This window comes from Sebastes fasciatus, chromosome 9 (genome assembly GCF_043250625.1).
Source record: "Sebastes fasciatus isolate fSebFas1 chromosome 9, fSebFas1.pri, whole genome shotgun sequence".
In the NCBI taxonomy this organism is placed as follows: Eukaryota; Metazoa; Chordata; class Actinopteri; order Perciformes; family Sebastidae; genus Sebastes; species Sebastes fasciatus.
The window spans coordinates 30,099,609-30,119,542 of NC_133803.1; the positions used below are offsets into that span (position 1 = coordinate 30,099,609).

Below are 19,934 nucleotides of genomic sequence, written 5' to 3' on the forward strand. Positions count from 1 at the left end.
TTTTGACCGCAGGGACCAGGGTCTAAATTAAGTTCCCAGCCCTTGTAAAAAAGAAGTAGCATACACTTCAGGTTTATTTTACAAAGTAAACTTAAGTATACTTCAAGTATATTCCCAAGTATACTTTATGCAATAAGTATACTAATATCAATATACTAGTAGTATACTTGTAAGTGTACTATTTCAATACTTCTTGGGACTAAATTGGCCCACTTTTTATTTCATAAAAGTATACTTTTAACTTTAAATGCAAGAGTAATAAACTTTGAGTACACAATTAGTTTACATCTAAGTTGTATTTTGTACTGCAACTATAATATGAACCATACTACAAGTGAACTTGTTAGTTATATACTTTTAGCCCACTATTAAGTTTACGAAAGTACACTTTTAAGTATACTCTCAGTAAACTACTGGTTAAGTAGTTTACTGAGAGTATACTTGTAAGTTTTCTTTAAGTTAACTTATAGTACTTAACCAAATATACTTGTACTTTTCTGTATACTTGTCGGTATAACCCAAGTTTACTTAAGTATAATTTTGTATACTGCACTAAGATTTGTCTGTGAGAGAGAAGGACTGGATCGAGGCCTGCAGCTCTACCCATTTTTTTTTTATGATGTACTTTTTTCTTTATTAAAATTTAACATAATGCAGTCAGTGTATTGCATACTGATATTTTTTTGTCCTTGTCTTGTTTCACCTTATACACTCCCACCATCTGCCGTGTTCCTGTCATTCCTCCTTAAAGGCAAGGTCGGTAATGTTGAGAAACCAGCAAGTGTACGCTAGATTTAAAAGAATGACTCATCTGAAACACCCGGCCCAGTCCAGTGTCACCAGCTCTTTTCCAATGATTGTAACTAGCAGCGCTAACTCCAGAAGTCACTAAATCTAGAGGGAAAGTTGCCAAGTCTGCAACACTGACAGTCCGTCCCTTCAGGCGTCGCTCCAAAGACACTCCCCCAAAATGATCATCATGAACGTAAACAACGAACATGGCTATAGTTAGCACTCACAGCTGTCCAACTAGCAGCTTGTGGACGACTCTGGTGACGCACAATGAGTACACGGCAGAGTACATAGTCGTCCAATCATTTCATTTGGGCTGAATGAAATGACTGGACGCGCTTATTACAGTCCTGCGACAGCCACAGATACCAGATTTATTTATTTTTGTTTGCCAGAACATTTGATTTATTGATTGCTGTCGAGATGTAATGAAGATTTCAACAAATGTAACATTTTTGAAGAAGATTTAAATCTGCTACGATGTAGAGTGAAGATTTAATTAGTCCATTAGTCAAACATTTATCTTTAATTCTCCATCCTTTGGTCGGTTAAAAGCTTTTCTTTTAATACAAATGAATAATTTATGTCTTCTGAATTTTCTCTGACAAAGAAAGGTTGCTGACTGGATGTGTTAAATGTAAAATCAGCAGCAGCAGCAGCGCTGGCAGAGACAATGCACATCCATTATTTTTTAACAAGGCAGATGAAAAAAAAGCAGACAGAATTAATCAGCGGCGACGCAGCCGTCGCTTCCATCTCTGACACGACGACAGAACAAGTCAGACGACAGTTAATGAGACGTCGGTCCATTCACAAGAATGTCATTCTCAGCGTCGACAGTCGGAACGTATAAAAGAAATGGATGTTTGTTTGTTCGTGAGAGAGAGTGAGACGCACACAAAAGAGCCGGTTGCCCTTTTACTTCCACGAAATGTAAAATTTGCATAATAATTATGCTTTCATATTAAAGCTTTTCATTTACAGATTGAATGTAACACACACACGCAGGCAGTGGACTCACAAGGTCTCTGAAACAGGGTATCCCAAACTTTATTTTATTGGTTTTATCAGAAGTACCATGGAGAGCAGTCACAGTTAGTGGCAACACACATACAACAACTTTCCTCCGATCAGTTGGTGTTCAACAAAAAAAAAATTAATAGAAATAAACTAAATTAACACACACAGAGGACAGCGGCAACGACAACGACAACAAAAAGATCAAAATCAAAACAAAGAAAAATATTATCTTCGTTATTACCGACATCATAACTGCTGCGGTTATTCCATTTAAAAAAACACACCAAATTAAAATTGACAAACATGAAACTTCCCGACTACACCTTATGAGAGCGAAGAGAAAGTAAGAATAAGATGGTGTGGAGGTGGAAAAAAGATGTGCCGAAGCAAAGGGAGGATTAAAAGAAAGATGAAAAGAGATGGATTTACGCAAAAGAAATATGACAGACGGTTCTGAAACAGACAGACGGTGACTCAAGTAGACAAATGGTCCTTTGAGAGACAGATGGGGGGCGGAGGGGGACATATATTGCACTCATACATGTAAGAAGACAGATAGGAGGTGAACACAAGCAGGTTCGGAGATCCTGTCGAGTCAGCGGGATAATGTCTGAGTCAGAATCGACAAAAGCCCGTCTGAATAGAAACCGCTCCTCCGATAGAGAAATAAAAGAGCACGGGGGGAGAGAGATGGAAGGGGAAAATAAAGAGACGGATAAACCAGCCAGAGAAGAAGAAAGAGCGAGGCAGAGATTTAAGCAAACTACAACTTCTCCAAAAAAAAAAGGCAATATATGTCATTCTTGAGTGCAGTGAGTGTTTCCTTTAAATAAATATGAATGAATTCCTCTACGGTTAGCGCGATGGCCATATAGTCCACCTCACTTATAACACTGTACAGTATATACACAATATTATTATTTCTTTAATGACAAAATAACCTTTAGATGTACATACAGTATTCCTCGCCCTGTTGTCAGAGAATACAGCCACGGTATTAGAAGTAGCAAGCAAGTGTTGTTGTTTTTTCTTTGTACAAATAACCCATGCAACTCCCCGTATACATTATTTATTTAAGATACATAACTCCTTTAAGATCTCATCTCTCATTCAATAACAGCAGATATTGCCTTTTTAAACAAAACAAAAATGTGCAAGTTACATCTTTAAATTAAAAACTGTTTTTTAAGCTCTACATACATTAAAAAAAAAAACAGAATAAAAGATGAACAGAAAATCTGTACAACATTCAAACCTTATTTTTGTCAACACCGGGGGGGAAGGAATGGGATACGATTCTCTATAACTATATACAGACATGTTATCATTCATGCACAGTGTCAACAAGTAGCACATTGACATTCCCAAATATGGAAAACATGGCATAGAGAGACGGAGGGCAGAAAGGGGGATTGGGAAGAAACGACGGAACGAAAGGATCGCTGCCAGGTTTGGTTGCTTCGGCAGCAGAGAGACAGAGAAAGAGGGAAGAGACACAGAGGGGACAGAGAGACACCATAACAATACACATGCCGGGCAGGAGAAGTCCATTTCAATCTCACTGGCCCAGAAATCAATGTATGGCTGTAACTTCATGTTTTTTTTTTTTTTTCTTTAATGTTCATCTTCTTCCGCTCTTTATCGTCATCCTTTAACAGTTAAATGTTACTTTAAGGGTAGAGAATAGCTCTGGTAATGTTTTTTTTGTTTTTTTTCTTCCATTAAACCGCCGTAACGACGTCTCAGCGTGACGTCACAACGTCTCAGCGTGACGTTGCTCAGCTCGTACCAGCGGGGGAGGGGGAGGGGGTGTTTGTCCTTCCTTCTCGTTCGGCATTCATTTTTTATTCCTCAGTCTGTCGGACGGACAGCCGGTTTAAGAAGTTGAACGAGGCGATGAATACGCATCAATCTTTACATCAGAAGCAACATCGTTAATGGTTCACAACTGATTTTTTTTTTTTTTTTTTACAACATTATCATTGTGTACATCAGTCAAAAAAAACAAAATCCGTTGTTGTTGTTTACATCAGAAGCAACTTTGTTAGTGTTTTTCGACGACACAACATAGTAGCCGTTTCACATAAGCGACAAGAACCAGTGCAATGCTTTTCCTTCATTTAAAACCCACTTCTTCAAACCCCACCTCAGAGGGATGTAAAAAAAAAAGTCCTACTGTAGTCTACAGCTTACTTATCTACTCCTTGCTTGCTCTTAGTGTTATATTTACAGCGGTGGCCTGGCTATCCTTTGACCCTTCAAACCTCCAAAAGTCCAAACCGAGGCAGGGAGCGAAATTCAAGTGTCATTCTTTACCTGCTTTCGAAGACTCGGCAGGTAAAGCGATCAAACTTGTCTTTAGTTTAGCTTCCCGCCGTGGTCCAAACCCTCAAGGCTTTGAACAGCTGTCGTTAATCTGCCATTAGCTTCACGTCAGACTAGCTTTTAAGTCAAGGTTGATACACTCAGAAAGAGAGGCGGTGCAGCAAAGCCGGTGTAGCAAAAAAGAACTAACTTGCCATCAATGACAAAAAGCTTCTGTGCAGCAAACTAATTTGATGCAAACAACTACATTACTTCAAGCTTTTCATTCCTGCGCTCTGACAACTTAGGCAGCGGGCACGTCTGAAGTAAATCCAACACGATTTAGCAAAGATCATTTAAACCCTGTTGAAGTTACTCAAAACGTGATGCAAACAGCTTCCACGACGATTTTTTTTGTTTTTGTTTTGCACAAGCTAGCATAACTTTTTTACAGTGTATAAACCTTAAGCTCCATGCCAGTGAAGAGACAAATGCATACAAATTTAAATAGAAAGACTCTGGTTAGGTTAAAACAACATCAAGTCTCCTTTCAAAGTGTTCATGACATACTGTATGAATAAAATTTGGTGTTTTAAGAAAAGATCCATTGGTTAGAAAACCCCCTTTTACAGGTTGGACTGCAAATTCTCCGATAGAAAGATTTCCCTTTGGCAAAAACAGGGGTAAACTGCCACTCCAAGGCCTTCACAAGAGAACAACTACTCTAATGGAGAGCCGCGCATTGTGCAGAGTTTGGCAAATACAAGTTTATACTTCATTTTGGAGAGTTTATACAAATGTTTTGGTGTTCACAAAAGTCTGCAGAGCATTTGTTAGAGTTGTGAGTTTCGCCCGATTTCAGTATACAAGCCATGTTGCTGGACTTCTATATTCCAGATGCATCATTTGGTGGATCAGTCACACATAAGCCAGGTCACAAAACCTAGAACATTGATATATATATACTCAAGTGGATTTGCCAAACTCATCCAATCCAGGGCTCCGCTCTCTCACAGGGGTCGAAAACTGTCTGTGACAAGACTTTTGCCAAGTTTTAAATGGATTACATCTAGCCCAGACTACTTACTTTACAGATGACATTTAAAATACTACTTATATTATATTATACATCAAGTAAAAAAAAAAAAAAAAAACACAACATCAGCAGGAAAATTTCTGGCCAATTCAGATGCATATAGTGCCATTCAACAAACTATGGATGGACTTTTAGAATGCCTACTTATACAGTAAGTTTAGTTGAGATCTCGCTGGAGTGAAATAGTTAACAGTCTGAAGTGTAAACCTCTCTGAAGATATTATATTCTACACATATGTCAGAGCCAGTTTTATGTACCCAGAAATATTTTCAGGATATTCTGCATATCAGTGACTGATTAATGAAGGGAGATTCCCAGCCCAGTTAGTGTTTGTCAATCTGTTGCTTTTGCACATTAATTGATAACATGTTTACAAGAAGCTTGGCTGTTGCTTGAGATCCTGTTTGTGTTCTGAAACTGCACATCTGGTGTTTTCAAAACACTCAGTTTTAAAGCCATCGCCACAGTTTTTCTAGATGGAGGCTCCTGTCCTATTGTGCACAAAGACTTTGGGAAAAAATTAAAGCTCAGAATTCATTTAGATAAAGGCTGAGACAATGTGTGTTGTTATACTTCAAACTAGGGTGACCGGGTGTCCCACTTTACGAGGGACTGCACATCACTTTTATTCCTTGTCCCGCCTCCCACATATTGAGACGGTGTCCCACATTTTCATTGGCTCTAGGTTTCAAAAGTCAAACCGCTGCAGGACAGCTGCCAGGATGCCCCGTTATTATTAATATATAATAACGGGGCATCCAGATGCTGCCAAATCCTGCACACTGCACCTTTAACAGAGCCACATAGTTGTCAAAGACTGGTTATCCAGAGCCAAAGAGTTAGTCTGACTAAACTGACACCCGATTCGACTGTTATCAGGCCATCAAATAGGCGTTATCAGTCATAATAAGATCCATAGATGTGGGTCATTAGGGGCCTTCTACACCTACTATGTTGTAAAAGTGAAAGTGAAACTTAAAAGCAACACATTCTAACATGTAAAATTGAATGAAACGTCACGTTTTGAACACAAACAAAAATGATTCTTTAGGTTTAGGCAAAAAAACTACAACTTCTTTAGGTTTAGGCAAAAAAACTACAACTTCTTTAGGATTAGGCAACAAAAAAAAGTTAGGGAAAAACATCGTGTTTTGGGTTAAAATAACTACGAACACAAAGACAACTACACATTGTTGGTTTCACCCGGGATGCAAACTTTGGTCTCCTGGGTGAAAACACTGTGTTTTGTGACCCATCCATCCACTACAGATCCTGAGTTCTGCTTCTTACCTTGTCATTATAACTATGGTCGCTTCCTTCTTTCAGTGATCTACCATGTGAATAGACGATAAAACCTACTAGTCAGTGTAGTAGGCCCCTACTGACCCACATCTATGGGGCTTACAGCCACCGATAACGCCTTTTGAATTGCCTGACAACAGTCTAATTGTCTGAAACTGAACTCACTTTGAGATACAGGTCCTAGAGGGGCAGTTTCTGGGGAGGTAGGTGTTTTAAAACACGCTGCCAATTAAATAGGGTGTTAAAAAAATCTCATTATCCCATTTTTTTTTAATAAACAATTGTCTCCGAACCTCTGTGAGCTTGTGAAACAGAGTCTGGCTGTCTGAGATTAGATGTGTACCCGAAGCTCCTACAGTATTTATCCATATCTGTTCGCCTATTCTCCACCATCAGCAACTATTTTTCCTTCATCCGATGGCTCCTATGTTAAGACTGAAAACTGAGTCAACAGTTAAAGCAGTGAATCACGTACTGTAGTTTACGTTATGGTTTTTCAGCCAAGAGCAAACACTTGCCCTTGAATAAAGAAACAATATAAAAGTCAGACGTTCATTGCTTCCTTTTGTGTTAAGGCCTTCATGATCCACATGCTTGAAGGGTAGTATTTTTAAGCAGCACAGTGGAGGCGGCCCGGGAAAGAACATTGCATGGATGGTTTAATTTGGAATAAGGCTGACCGCAATTTATAGGCAGTCTTTGTAATGAACTGGGAAAGAGTCCAGGAAAGGTTGAGACCTCGTCCGACCGAGTACTTTGGATCATCGGGTCGTTTTTGAAGCTGTCATTATAGTTTTCCTTTTAAAGCCACACGGAAGGTAACATCTGAGCAGTTGGTGTATAATGTTGAGGAATACAAATCCCTGTTAAATAGCCCCCGAAAGACCAATCTATGTGAAGAATTATAAATCAAGGGTCAGGGTTACGGATTAGTGGTTGTTTCTTACAAAGCCCTTGAGGATTTTTGATTGGTCCACTGACCAGCCAGGTGGGGGAGGTGCTTGAGACACACACGGAGATGATGACACAAGCTGTTGAGTAAACCAACGGGAGAGGTGAGAGAAAAAACTATGAGGTTTCACAGAGGGCGGTACCTACGTTTTCAAAGTCTATTGCAACGTTACGACTGACACACGATGGGGGGGTAATCTCATAGGTGGAAAACCAGGTGACAGAATTCCACAGTTTGAAAAAAACAATAAACAAAACAGATTAACCTAGATATTTATGCAATGATAATAGTTTCTCTAACAGTTTTAAACGGTAGAGTGGCCATATTTCGTCCTCTCAGACATGGCCTTATTAAAGGTAAAAGCACACTAACCCCTTCTTGATTCAAATTAGACCTTAAATCGTTTACATCTACTGTAAAAAGCAACGGAAAGACGGCCCGTTCAGGAGCGCATGGCGTAACCAAGACATTCAGAAGGAAAAACAGTGGAGCTGTAATGTACGTTCAGCTCTTTTTGTATTTACATTTCTAACCTCAGTGATGTTCAAGACGTTTCATTGAACGCGCCCTCCCGCTAAAGAGTCTTACTCAGCATTTCTACAGGCTGGGGGAGAGTCAAAAAAGACCTCGAATACGATAAGCATATTCTGTCTCACGCAGCGACAGCAAAAAAAAAAAAACGAGAGGCGTTTTTTCTTTTTTCTTCTTCACAGTACTTCCAGACCATCTTCCAACAAACACACGAGCACAGAAACACACCAGTCACACGCCAGCACGCACACACAGTTTGTTGTCATTAAACAGTTGTGGCAATACGTCCGGTTTCTTCTGATTGTGTTTTCGGTAATCGTCTGGTCATGCATGTACATACTGATAGAGTTACTCTGTCTGCCTGTTGCTGTAGTTGGACGTGGGAGTAGCACTGCTCCAACCGGAGGGGGGATTAATGGGATTGTTGAAGCCGCACGCATCCTGGGAGCCGTGGTTGGTGCGTCGCTCCTCGTTTCGTTAAAACTCATTTTCTTCATGGTTTGAACCAGCTGAGACACATTGTGTGTGTGTGTGTTTGGGGATTAGCTTCATGTATTTAAAACGGGGGGTTGGGTTTAAGACAACTTGATTGGTTTGGATTTATAGATCAAGACAAAAAAAAATATTCCTTAGTTTATTCCCTTTTCTTCCATCTTCTGAGTTATCTCTCCAGCTCCTATGGTTTTCTCGTCGTCCTTCCATGCATCCATTTTTCCTTCCACTAGATGCTTTAATGCGTCCTCCGTTTCTTCATCTGTACATCCATCCATTCATCCGTCATTCAATCTATTGCGTAAAGGGAGGGAGTGATAGATCGATGAGACAGCCATCATTTTCTCCGTGTTCTCCTTCTGTCCCACCCTTCCGTCATCGTGATCTCCCGTCATCTTAGAAGCCCTTGATGTGGCAGTAGGCCTCCAGCGAGGAGAAGAGGATGTAGAGAAGCCACAGGCTGACGAACAGCATGGTGGTCAGGACCTTCGCCGTCCGGGGCCCTCCCAGCTCCCCGCCGATCTCTGGCCGCCGTCGGTACATCAGCACGCCGACGGCGATGAAGGCAAAGATGGTGAAGAGCGTGACGGAGAAGGCCAGCGTGCCCGGATCCACCCTGAACTCCTCCCCTCTGCTGTTGTGGTAGATGGCGGCGATGGACCACGCCACCTGTTGAGCATCGGCATAATCAAACAAATTATTACAAACACGTGATAGTAACTACCACCACGGCAGGAGGCACCACCGCATTTACACAATCAATCGATATTTAAATGAGCTGGACTCACCCCGATGCCCAGGAAAACATTGACAGCGTTGGAACCTGTCACATTACCAATGGATGCGTCTGCATACTGATCCTGGGTAGCAGCGACCTTACTGGCAAAGGTATCTGGGAAAGAAAAGGTAAAAGTAGATGGATCAAATTTGGGCAGGCTTTGCATTTTCCATCAACGCGTGCTACTCAATGGATGCTCATCAAAAAGGGTTTTGCTATACTGTAAGTATGGTGGGAACTATAACCATACCATTTCTTGTCTTTACCACTACAGTTATATAACTGTTCTGTCACTACAGTGTTGACAAAGAAAGTAAAGTCTGTAGAAAGATGAGGCCTTGGCAGAGTCACATATATGTGCTATTCAGAGAGAATTAAACGTTATTGACTGAACGTTCAGTACAGAAGTTACACTCTGAGTTGAGCTCCTCGACCTCGACACGCAGTCATTTGCCAATTACACAAGAACTCAGTGACAGAGAAGGACGCTCTTGATAAATGCAGAACACTTATAATTATTAATACAAGAACACTGTGCAAATCCTGTTTTCCACATTTAGACAGGCAACCCTTAAATTAGAAACCGCAGTTTTTAATCCTGTTACTGTCGCTGGCAGCCAGAAAACGCTGAATTTGGTCCAAGATCAATAATTTACAAGGCTGGATCTCAGGGGCAAACAAATGTTGGCCCGACGGCTGATTGGCATTGTGCTGCTTAGTCCCCAAATTACCCCCCCACCCCTTTGGTTTCATGTGTGCCAAACAGCAGCTCCACGGGGACGCTCCTCCTTGTGGCGCTGAAAGGAGCAGCGGAGAACTCGCCAAATCTCAACAATAGGCTCTTCGCTGAGAGCACAACGACTCAGCAAACGGTCAGTTAGCGCTCTTATCTCTCGCTAATTTTCTTGCCATCTTCCCTTCGTTAGTCTTTCATCTGCCAGATACAACAAGAGGAGATAAAATGCAAGAAAGGGCTTCTCTTGAAGTGGAAGCCAAACTGGCAAAGGAAGAGAGGATGATGGGAGGGTGGAGGAGCGGAGAGGCAACGGGCCAAAGAAAGAGTCCAGCAAAGATAAAACTCCCCGTACACCTTAAAGCTTCAAGGACACGTCTGCTGGGCTGAAGTGTGTGTGTGTGTGTGTGTGTGTGTGTGTGTGTGTGTGTGTGTATCAAAGCTCTATTTCTGTGTGTGTTTCTGTGTGCAGAGCATGCACGTACATGTGCGCCACCTGGGTCCAATCTGACGCCGTGCCTCCGCCAGCTGGCAGAGTCCCGTGTACGTCTGCGTGCATCAGTTGGTCTTTGAGTGCTCGTGTTGCCTGATTGAGTGGGCGAGTGCGTGGGCGCTCGCATGTTCGGTAGCGGCGGTTTGTGTGTCAAACAGGTTTCACTCTGCTCCTTCGGTGAGAGGAAGCCTCCCTGGAGAGTTGTCTGCCCTTTTCCTCTCCCTTACTGTCAATCAACTCTCTCTCTCTCTCTCTCTCTCTCTTCTTTCTACCTCAACCATCCTCTCTCTACATCCTCTCATCTCTCTCTCTCTTCATGCTCGCTTTTCCCTCTTGCCTCTTAAAATGGAAAGAAGGACTCATAGGAGGCCATTGATGTGCTCGAGGCGATCTGTTTGCATGTGGAAATGTTTGCCTGGTGTTGGTGATAGAGGAAAGATCAGGGCTCATCAAAAACATGAGGATCCATCCTCTTGGGATCACGGTATATCCACAGGAAAGGTCAAGGAAATCTGGCTCTTAAAGCTCTGACACACCAAGCCGACGGGTCAGCCGTCGGACAGTTTGGGCCCGTCGGTGAGCATCCGTCGGACGAGTTTTTTCGGTGTGTCTCGCACCGTCGACTCTTGTCTGCCGGTGTTGGAGTTTTTTCCAGTGATTCAACATGCGATAAGTAGTCCGGGTCTGCTCCCACACTACTTAAGTGTTTTTATTAAGCAGAAAAATTGTGGACAGTATTCACTGCAGTATTCACTTTTGCATATTCTGCACCCTCAGCCTGGAATTTGCTCCAAAATGACTTGAAAATCAAGGAGCTGGTTTCAGTAAACATTTTTAAATCTAAAATGAAGGCTTAAGAAGCAGACTCTATTGCATGCCAATGTTTTCAGCTTCCCTTGTTGTACAGCTGACTCCCAGAAAAGTTCCTTTTTGTCCCCCCATTTGTCTTCAGATAGTTCTCTTTTAATGCAACTTTTAGTGCTTTTAGTGTTTGTGAACTCTATTTTTGTCTGTTTGTGTCTCTGTCTGCAACTTTGTGTCCTTGCTGCTCACTGTCTTGGCCAGGTCTCCTTTGGAAAAGAGGTTCTTAATCTCAGTGGGACTAACCTGGTTAATTAAAGGTTAAATAAAATAAAAATAAATGCGGAATCGGCGGCCAAGCAAATTTATCAAGGAGTCAAAACTCTTTAGTTGCACAGTTGAGAAGAGGAATCCTTCCTCTGGCCCTTTAAGTCGGCAGATTTAAAACATCCAGGAGGACAACAGGTTGTGAGTATTATGCAAATTAGGAGAAGTTGAAAATGAATCACATTTTCTTTTGTATTGTCCATTATTATCTAGTGACTTAAGAATATCTGCATTAAATGAAATGTCTGTTCAAAAGGTTTTTGGTGCACCGACGATGACCGAATGGATTTTAATTTTAATGCTTATAAGTTGTCTACCTTTGTTTCTAAAGCTTGGAAAAAAAAAGTCTGGATGGTTTATTTGTTTAGTAGTATTTGTAATTCATGTAGCTACTCTGGTTTCTGTCTTTTCTTTTTTATCTTCTAAATAATGGTGTGTTGGGCATATTATTAACGCATGACACGATTATGATAAAAATCAAATCTACTGATCATCCTCCTGATCTTTGCCATCGTCTCCAGTTCTGTGTGGATCAGCTGAAAGGTTTGTGTCAGGACGTCTGGAAACTCAGGCAAGTTCCATTTTTGTCTTCTTAAGTCTTTAATGCTGTGTCGCTTTAATGACTTTAATGCCCCCGAGGTTTGGGGGCAATTTTGCCATGACGAATTTTGAAAAGGTCACACATGCTTTCATCTTTTGTTATTTATACTGCTGCAGTTTCTCCCTTAAAGCGGCAGTAGGCAGAATATTTTTGGCATCATTGGACAAAAATTCCATAATAACCTTTCATTCATTCATCATCTGTAACCGCTTATCCTATTCAGGGTCGCGGGGGGTCTGGAGCCGATCCCAGCTGACATTGGGTGAAGGCGGGGTACACCCTGGACAGGTCGCCAGACTATCACAGGGCTAACACATAGAGACAGACTACCATTCACACTCACATTCACACCTACGGGCAAATTTAGAGTCTACAATTAACCTAACCTGCATGTCTTTGGACTGTGGTAGGAAGCCGCGATAATAACGCGTTAACTAAAAATAATTTTAACGCTACTAACGCATTAACGCAATCTATATTTCGGGGGTTGTAGCAGGCTCAGTATTAAAGCCAGGGTGAATATACTGGTATCATATGAACCCATCTCATACTAGCTCATCACAAAGGAGGCTAAAAACACTCCAAGTTTATGCTAAATTTTGGCGAGGAAAACTGGCATTGCCATTTTCAAAGGGGTCCCTTGACCTCTGACCTCCAGATCAGTGAATGTAAATGGGTTCTATGGGTACCCACGAGTCTCCCCTTTACAGACATGCCCACTTTATGATAATCACATGCAGTTTGGGGCAAGTCATAGTCAAGTCAGCACACTGACACACTGACAGCTGTTGTTGCCTGTTGGGCTGCAGTTTGCCATGTTATGATTTGAGCATATTTGTTATGCTAAATGCAGTACCTGTGAGGGTTTCTGGACAATATCTGTCATAGTTTTGTGTTGTTAATTGATTTACAATAATAAATATATACATACATTTGCATAAAGCAGTATATTTGCCCACTCCCATGTTGATAAGAGTATTAAATACTTGACAAATCTCCCTTTAAGGTACATTTTGAACAGATAAAAAAATGTGTAATTAATTGCGATTCAATATTTTCATCGATTGACAGCCCTAGTTAAAATACCATATAGATTAAATAATTTAATAACACATTCTCCTCTTCTCTACTGTCCTGACCAAACCTTTATTGCACAGTACTTTGATCTTCACTCTGTAACCGTTGTTTATCCCAGTGAGTCCCACGGTGCATTTTCCTCAGTTTTAGTTTAGTGTCTTGAGTTTCTAATTCTCTTCTAACACTCCACTCCCGTTGATTCCTTCCTGTGTCTTTCTGTGTGTGTGTGTGTGGGAGTTAGCCTGTGATAAACGAGGTTAATCATCAGGGAACCAGCACAGGATGGGTTTTATTAACTGTAATAACCACAGAACTTGAAGTCTGTTTCTCTCTGTGTGTGTGTGTGTGTGTGTGTGTGTGTGTGTGTGTGTGTGTGTGGGCCACAGGAGATCCTGTTAATAAGGCTGCGAGCATCAGAAAGGCTGAACCACTTTGTTTCCATTCTGTGTATTTCTGTGTTTCAAGCAGCAGTGTGTGTATAAATACAACCATTAGCCAGTGTGTATTTCTGTTTGTGTGTGTTCAAATGTTTCATCTTCTGTATGTGTGCATATACGTTTTCATGTGTGTGTAATACATCACATTTTTCCCCCGAGCTCTCTGAATGGGAGGACAGACACCACCTGAGCCTGACATGACAAATAGCCCTATGCTAATAACACATGGTGGTCACAGTACAGGTGTGTATGTGTGTGTGTGTGCAAGTGGGCGAATCGTATTTCAAGATTTAATATGTTGCAAGTATATGAGTGTGTGAGTCTGTTTCGTCAAAGTAATTACAGTTGTGCAGTTGTTAATGTGTCTGCATGTTATACATCTAGCATTGAGCCATGGGCTATATGTCCGCTGTGTGTGTGTGTGTGTGTGTGTGTGTGTGGGCAGAGGCAGGAGACCGGAGGCCAAGGTTAAAAGATATTTAGCCGGGCGTTGCAGTCGCCAGACAGTCATTCTTCACATTTAGAGGATGATCCATGCTGCTGTCTGCAGACTGCACTGCTTCCTCCTCTAACAGGCTTCCACATATATAAAGACACACTGGAGAGACTGGGACTACACTGGGTTAAAGACATGGTTAAAAACTCCCTCAGCATGACAGCATGGTGTTTTCTTTGGACGTTTAATAACCTCAAATAAAGTGGAAAAAAAATTCTTAATTTTAAAGGGCAGGTCAATTTGTTTGTTTTTGGAGGTTTTTATATCCTTCTGTAGCTTCCCCGTGGTGTTTCAGATGTATACAAATCCGAACATTTACATTTTGGTCGAAGTATGTTTTAGCGTCAAAATGCTTATTTCCTAAACCCTCTAAAAACCTTTTTCCCACGTGACCTGACGTCGATTTCTGCATGATGACACTGCTATATATATACACATCCTTATAGTCGGTGTATTAACGTTACAGACAGTAACTTAGATGGCGTTTGGCGTGCTCCCAGTTTGGAGAAGCAGACAGCCTTGGAAGCAAAGCACCGTACTGCTGTGCGGACGCCACGTTAGTTTGGATCCGAAAGTCACACAGTAACACAAACTAACTAACCGATCGATGCAGCGGTAGACCAGCAACTCCTGTGTTCTGCGAGGTAAAATTACAGTTTTTGTGAATGGAGTCTGGTGGCTTTTAAAGAGTGCATGGATAACGGCTTCAGTTCCCTGTCGAAAAGGGCTGTATGACATCGAGGTAAAGAGGTGAAAATATTATAAATATAGCCTACACTTAAACTGATATTGATTTTTTTTAGGTGGCTTAAATATGTTTTTCTTCTGCTCCCGTACACAGACGCTTTACCTCGCCGTCGGAGAGCCCTTTCTTTCCGATGGTGAACTGAAGCTGTTTTATCACTCTCTTCAAAATCACCAGACTCCATTCACAAAAACTCTAATTTTACCTCTTAGAACACAGGACTATACATACAACCTCACTTCAAAATATCCAAACTAAGGATTAGTTGAGTGCTCGACAAAGCGAGGGCGACCCTTATAAGGCTAAGTAAAAAATAAAGATAATTCCTCCTCTGTAGCATCTCAAAATATAAAAATTCCCCGAAAGTGAGATATATATTTTTAAAGTTTTAAACCGTGCTAAATCATCTTCCCACACACATTTCTTTCTTTGAAGGAAATTGGACACATCTACTGCATTTCTCACACATCGCACCTTGCTACCATTGATCTGTTTAAAAGCACACTAACTTTAATGAGGCTTTTATAAAACAGTCATCACTGCAGGAATACAGCACTCTCTTTTATTCTGCAGTGTACACGCTGAAGAAAAGAAACGGGAGGAATAAAGGTCCCAGTAATAAAAACTGAAGCAATGAATTGAAAATGTCAAGGTGTACTGCCTGAATAGGGGTCACTGATGGACACAAATCTATTCCTAAATTGAAGACCTCGGGGTATTCATGCTCATAAAGGCTTTAAGAAGCTAAATGCCAAGTGTGGTGGAGAAAGGTCTTTGTTTAAAGCTGACGGAAAGTCCAATAGAGAGATATTTAAGATGATTAAAACAGAGGCAGATCAATATTAGAGTGAACATACAGTACAGCGCACTCACCTGGTACAGAAGTTCCCAACGCAACAAATACGACTGCCGTGACTGAGTCTTTCAGGCCAACTGTGCAGCCGAAATGAGAGGCCAGGTCCCCTGTAATGATATGAGAGGAGTATTATCAACACTGCTATACTACTTCTATTATAATGCAAAATATTCTTTATATACAGATACAAATATTTGAACATCCTTACTGTCACTGTCACTCTAACACTAGATCAAAACAGTCTTGTGATCATGAAGTTGTTCATTTATTCACTCAATACCAGTCAAATCTAAAGGTTCCTGCAGTCATTAAACATAATTTGCCAGTTATGGACTTTTAAGGCAAGACACTAAAAAAAAAACCCATCAAACTTCCTCACATTAAGACAAATAATTTTTGTATCACAAGTTTCTGAAATGTTTTGTTTAAATATGCAAATTAGGCATTGTTATTAAATATGTGCTAATTTGCATATTTTCCAAAACAGAAATCTTAACATTGGATAAAGCCAGGTTCAAAAATCTGGGAAAAAACAGGGAATTTTTCTTTTTATAAATAAACCATTAAATGTACCAAAAATAAAATAAAAAATAAATGTAGGTATTAATTAATTGACAAAATGTGATAAATTTAATATTGAGATTCTAATTTGCTCCTTTATTTATTTAACGTTGTATTAATATTACTTTTCTATTTAATTTTCCCTTTTATTTATTAATTAATTAATTTTATTATTATTTTTGCATTTATTTTTTATTTATTTTAAATGTATTTATAAATTAATGTATTAATTATTAAAATTAAATGTTTGTTATTTATTTATTTATTTATGCATGATTTTCCCTTTGCATTTTCCTCCCTATTTATTCCCCCCAACTAATTTATGTCTGTATTCCTTCCTATATACATTTCTTGTATGTTTTCTGAAATATTATGTTTAAATATGCAAATGAGGCATTATCTATTGCTAACTTTTGGATAATTTAGTAGAAATGTACAGACGTAAACAGACAAAGTAGTAAAATAAACACCTAAATGTGTAGTTTCTTCCCACTAGTCTATAAGAAGACACAAAATGATGTTTTTGCCTGTAGTGTCTCGCTTTAATTATAAAATATCCTTTAACTTTTGCTAAAATAATATAAAATTTATGTTAGAATTTGAAATGGGTGTTGTCGGCTGTCGTCATACCAATGACGGCGGTGAGCAGTCCGATCATGCAGATGGAGACGACGAAGCAGGCCCAGCCGTTCCAGTAGTCTGTGGGCGGGACGAAGGCGAACAGAACCTTCCAGAAGACGGTGAGGAAGTGCATGACGTAGTCGAAACACGACGGCAGCTTCTCCTCGCCGCACTCGTCGTCGTCATCATCCTCGCCTGGTGGAGAAGGAGGGAAGACACAGATGAGGGAGGATGAGATTGCCTGAAAGGTCTTAGATACTGTTTGTTTACAGGCATGACACAAGCTAATTGAGTTCTTATTGAGGTTAAGGTTGATTTCCTCTGGGCATGAAAACAGGTGCGGCACCCTTTTGACTGTATGTGCTGCCTGCTAATGAAGAAATATTGATCCATGTAGGAAGTAATCTAATCTAATCAAATCAAATCAGATCTCTTGAGCCTTGGACCAGTTGGAGACATTATGACTTTATCAAACATGTGATTTTTGTGACTGGAATCTGGACACATCTGAGCATCAAGTTTAGTGTTTAAGCTGGTTAATTGTAGATTTTCTTTCTGTGTTTCATTTAAAGTTCCCGTCCTGGGTGTCTGGGCTCGAAGTACATCTACTCTTTCTCCCTCATTGAGAAAATCTGGATCTGGCGTCACTCCACCCACCACCGCTGCTCGCGCTAGGTTGACTGGTGAAAGAGCAGTGCGGATCAAGACGGCGGTGCAGGGCTGCACGACCAGCTCACGATCTGTCACGATAGTTTCGGCGTGTCTGGTCTATTTTCTCAGAGGAAACATCAGAGAGATTCAGCCACACTCAGATGAGGTGTCTGTTGTGCACCAAAATTGGCGATTAGCAGACGTATCAGAAGTGCAGTTAGCATCTTTTATATCATAAGAAATTTGCTGTTCGCTCACTGTGAGGTAGGGCAAAGAGCCTTGCAGAGGCAACAGGTGTAATACGTCACTGAAAAGAGCTCAAGGAACAGCATTCACTGTTTTGCAACAACAACAGTTGCAGCTGTTCTCATTGGTTGCGCTTTGAAAGGTCAGCGGCAAACCAAGGTCAAAGTTGTAATAATTTGACCTTTGAGAGCAGCGCTCGGTGCCACACCAAGGGTACCCGGGACATAAACATAAGAAGAACACAGATCTTTAAGGTTTTAGCATAACTTAGTCTTAGTCTTTATCAAATAAATTATCCAATGGAAACATAAATGAGACTTTCATACAAAGCAGATGTTGGACCATAGACTGCATATAAGAAGTGGTTACCATGACGTCATCCATTGGGTTTGTGAACTACTGTTTTGAAGCCTCAAGTTTGGCATTTTGGCAGTCGCCATTTTATTTTGTTTGCAACCAGAAGTGATACGAGAGTGCAGAACTAAACAGAACACTGAAGAGGCGACCGATATGTTACAATTAACTTTCATGAGCTGAAAACACACTGTGAAAGGGTTAAACAAGGACAACTTCCAGACCGGACAACGCCGTGGTAGCGACCTGTCAATCACAAGGTAGCCCCGCCCTAAAGCATCCCCTGCTTTATGGTCTATTTGACTCTAAATGGGACCATAATTTACTAAATGAACATCATGCTGTATTGAAGAAGACTTGAAACTAGCGATTGAGACCATAAACTCATGTTTACAATGTTTACTGAGGTAATAAATCAAGTGAGAAGTAGGCTCATTTTCTCATAGACTTCTATACAATCAGACTTCTTTTTGCAACCAGAGGAGTCGCTCCCTGCTGGCTGTTAGAAAGAATGCAAGTCTAAGACACTTCAGCATTGGCTTCACTTCCCAGATCCGGAGGCAGCCCGCTGTGTTGGAAACATTTAGTCTTTACTGAAGATCTGACAGACTGAACTTGGCCATGCTGGGAAAAGAGTGGATATTATCTGTCCATGACTGACCTGAGACACCTGAAGTGCTCAGGATAAAAGGACTCTGTCTGTGTCTTTCTCTTTCACTCCAGCAGACAGAAACATCATGAGCTTAAATCTAAAGTGACAGAAATTTTAAATCCAGACACCATTTCCACAGACTGGCAGGTGTGTGTGTTCCTAACAGCATGAGGTTGGCTCTAGTCCATGCCCCGAGGCAATGATTAGGCTTTGATACTGACACACACACATGCACACCATTAGCAGTCTATGCAGTCCTCTGTGTAGTTGGCTGTTGTTCTGCTTCATTTATAAATGAGTCGAATGAATAAACGAGACTACCTGCTGTTTCAATGAAACCCGCCGACACTGGGTAAACCCCAGTGAAAGCCATGATCTCTTATTGATTCCTCCCAGATGATTCAATGGCTGCATACTATTAACCTTCTAAGAGTCGGTGATGCATTCAAATGCTCAAAACAACCAAGTAAAAACTGTTTGCACCATAAACTGAGCTGAGTTTGGAGGGTATCCTTTGACAGCAGCTGTTTTCCCTACGAGACATGGCTTACTTCATAGGCTTTTATAAGTATTACTGACATATCTCATGCAAAATAATTCATCAAAGTGTTCAGGCTGGTTTCATACACTGTTCCCAGCTGTACCTACAAAACGTAATGCACTGTTATTCATGTATGTAATCCAGGAAATAGAAAATAGAAAGAGCGGCGAATGCTGGGTGGGTCAAAAAATACCGGACTTTCACCCAGGAGACCGGCCGTTCGTGTCCCGTGTGAAACCAGAAGTCAATGTTGATTTATTTGTCACATAACTTACGTACTTAAGTACGGACGCCACTTCCGGAGTTATTTTAAGCCAAACAACGATCTTTTCCTAAAGCTAACTATTCTTGCCTAAACCTAAGGAAGTTGATTCCTGTGAAGACGGAAGTTTATTTTGAAAAAGACTGTATTCATGTAACGAACGAGCAGACATTTGTACGAAAACGAAAGAAAAAGGAGGACTTTTTCACAAG

General features: G+C 40.8%; 1 protein-coding gene across 2 annotated transcripts in view; it reads right to left on the reverse strand.

Moving 5' to 3' along the window:
- Window positions 1-1,824: 1,824 nt before the first annotated feature.
- Window positions 1,825-19,934, reverse strand: part of LOC141774474 (sodium/calcium exchanger 1-like) — a 173,436-nt gene continuing 155,326 nt past the window's right edge. For both annotated transcript variants that reach the window (XM_074647167.1, XM_074647168.1), the window contains exons 8-11: window positions 17,026-17,211; window positions 15,852-15,941; window positions 9,279-9,382; window positions 1,825-9,159 (exon numbers count right to left, since the gene is read on the reverse strand). In XM_074647167.1, coding sequence (XP_074503268.1) covers window positions 8,887-9,159; window positions 9,279-9,382; window positions 15,852-15,941; window positions 17,026-17,211 — 653 coding nt within the window. In that variant the 3' untranslated portion in view covers window positions 1,825-8,886. The remainder of the gene's footprint in view (window positions 9,160-9,278; window positions 9,383-15,851; window positions 15,942-17,025; window positions 17,212-19,934) is intronic.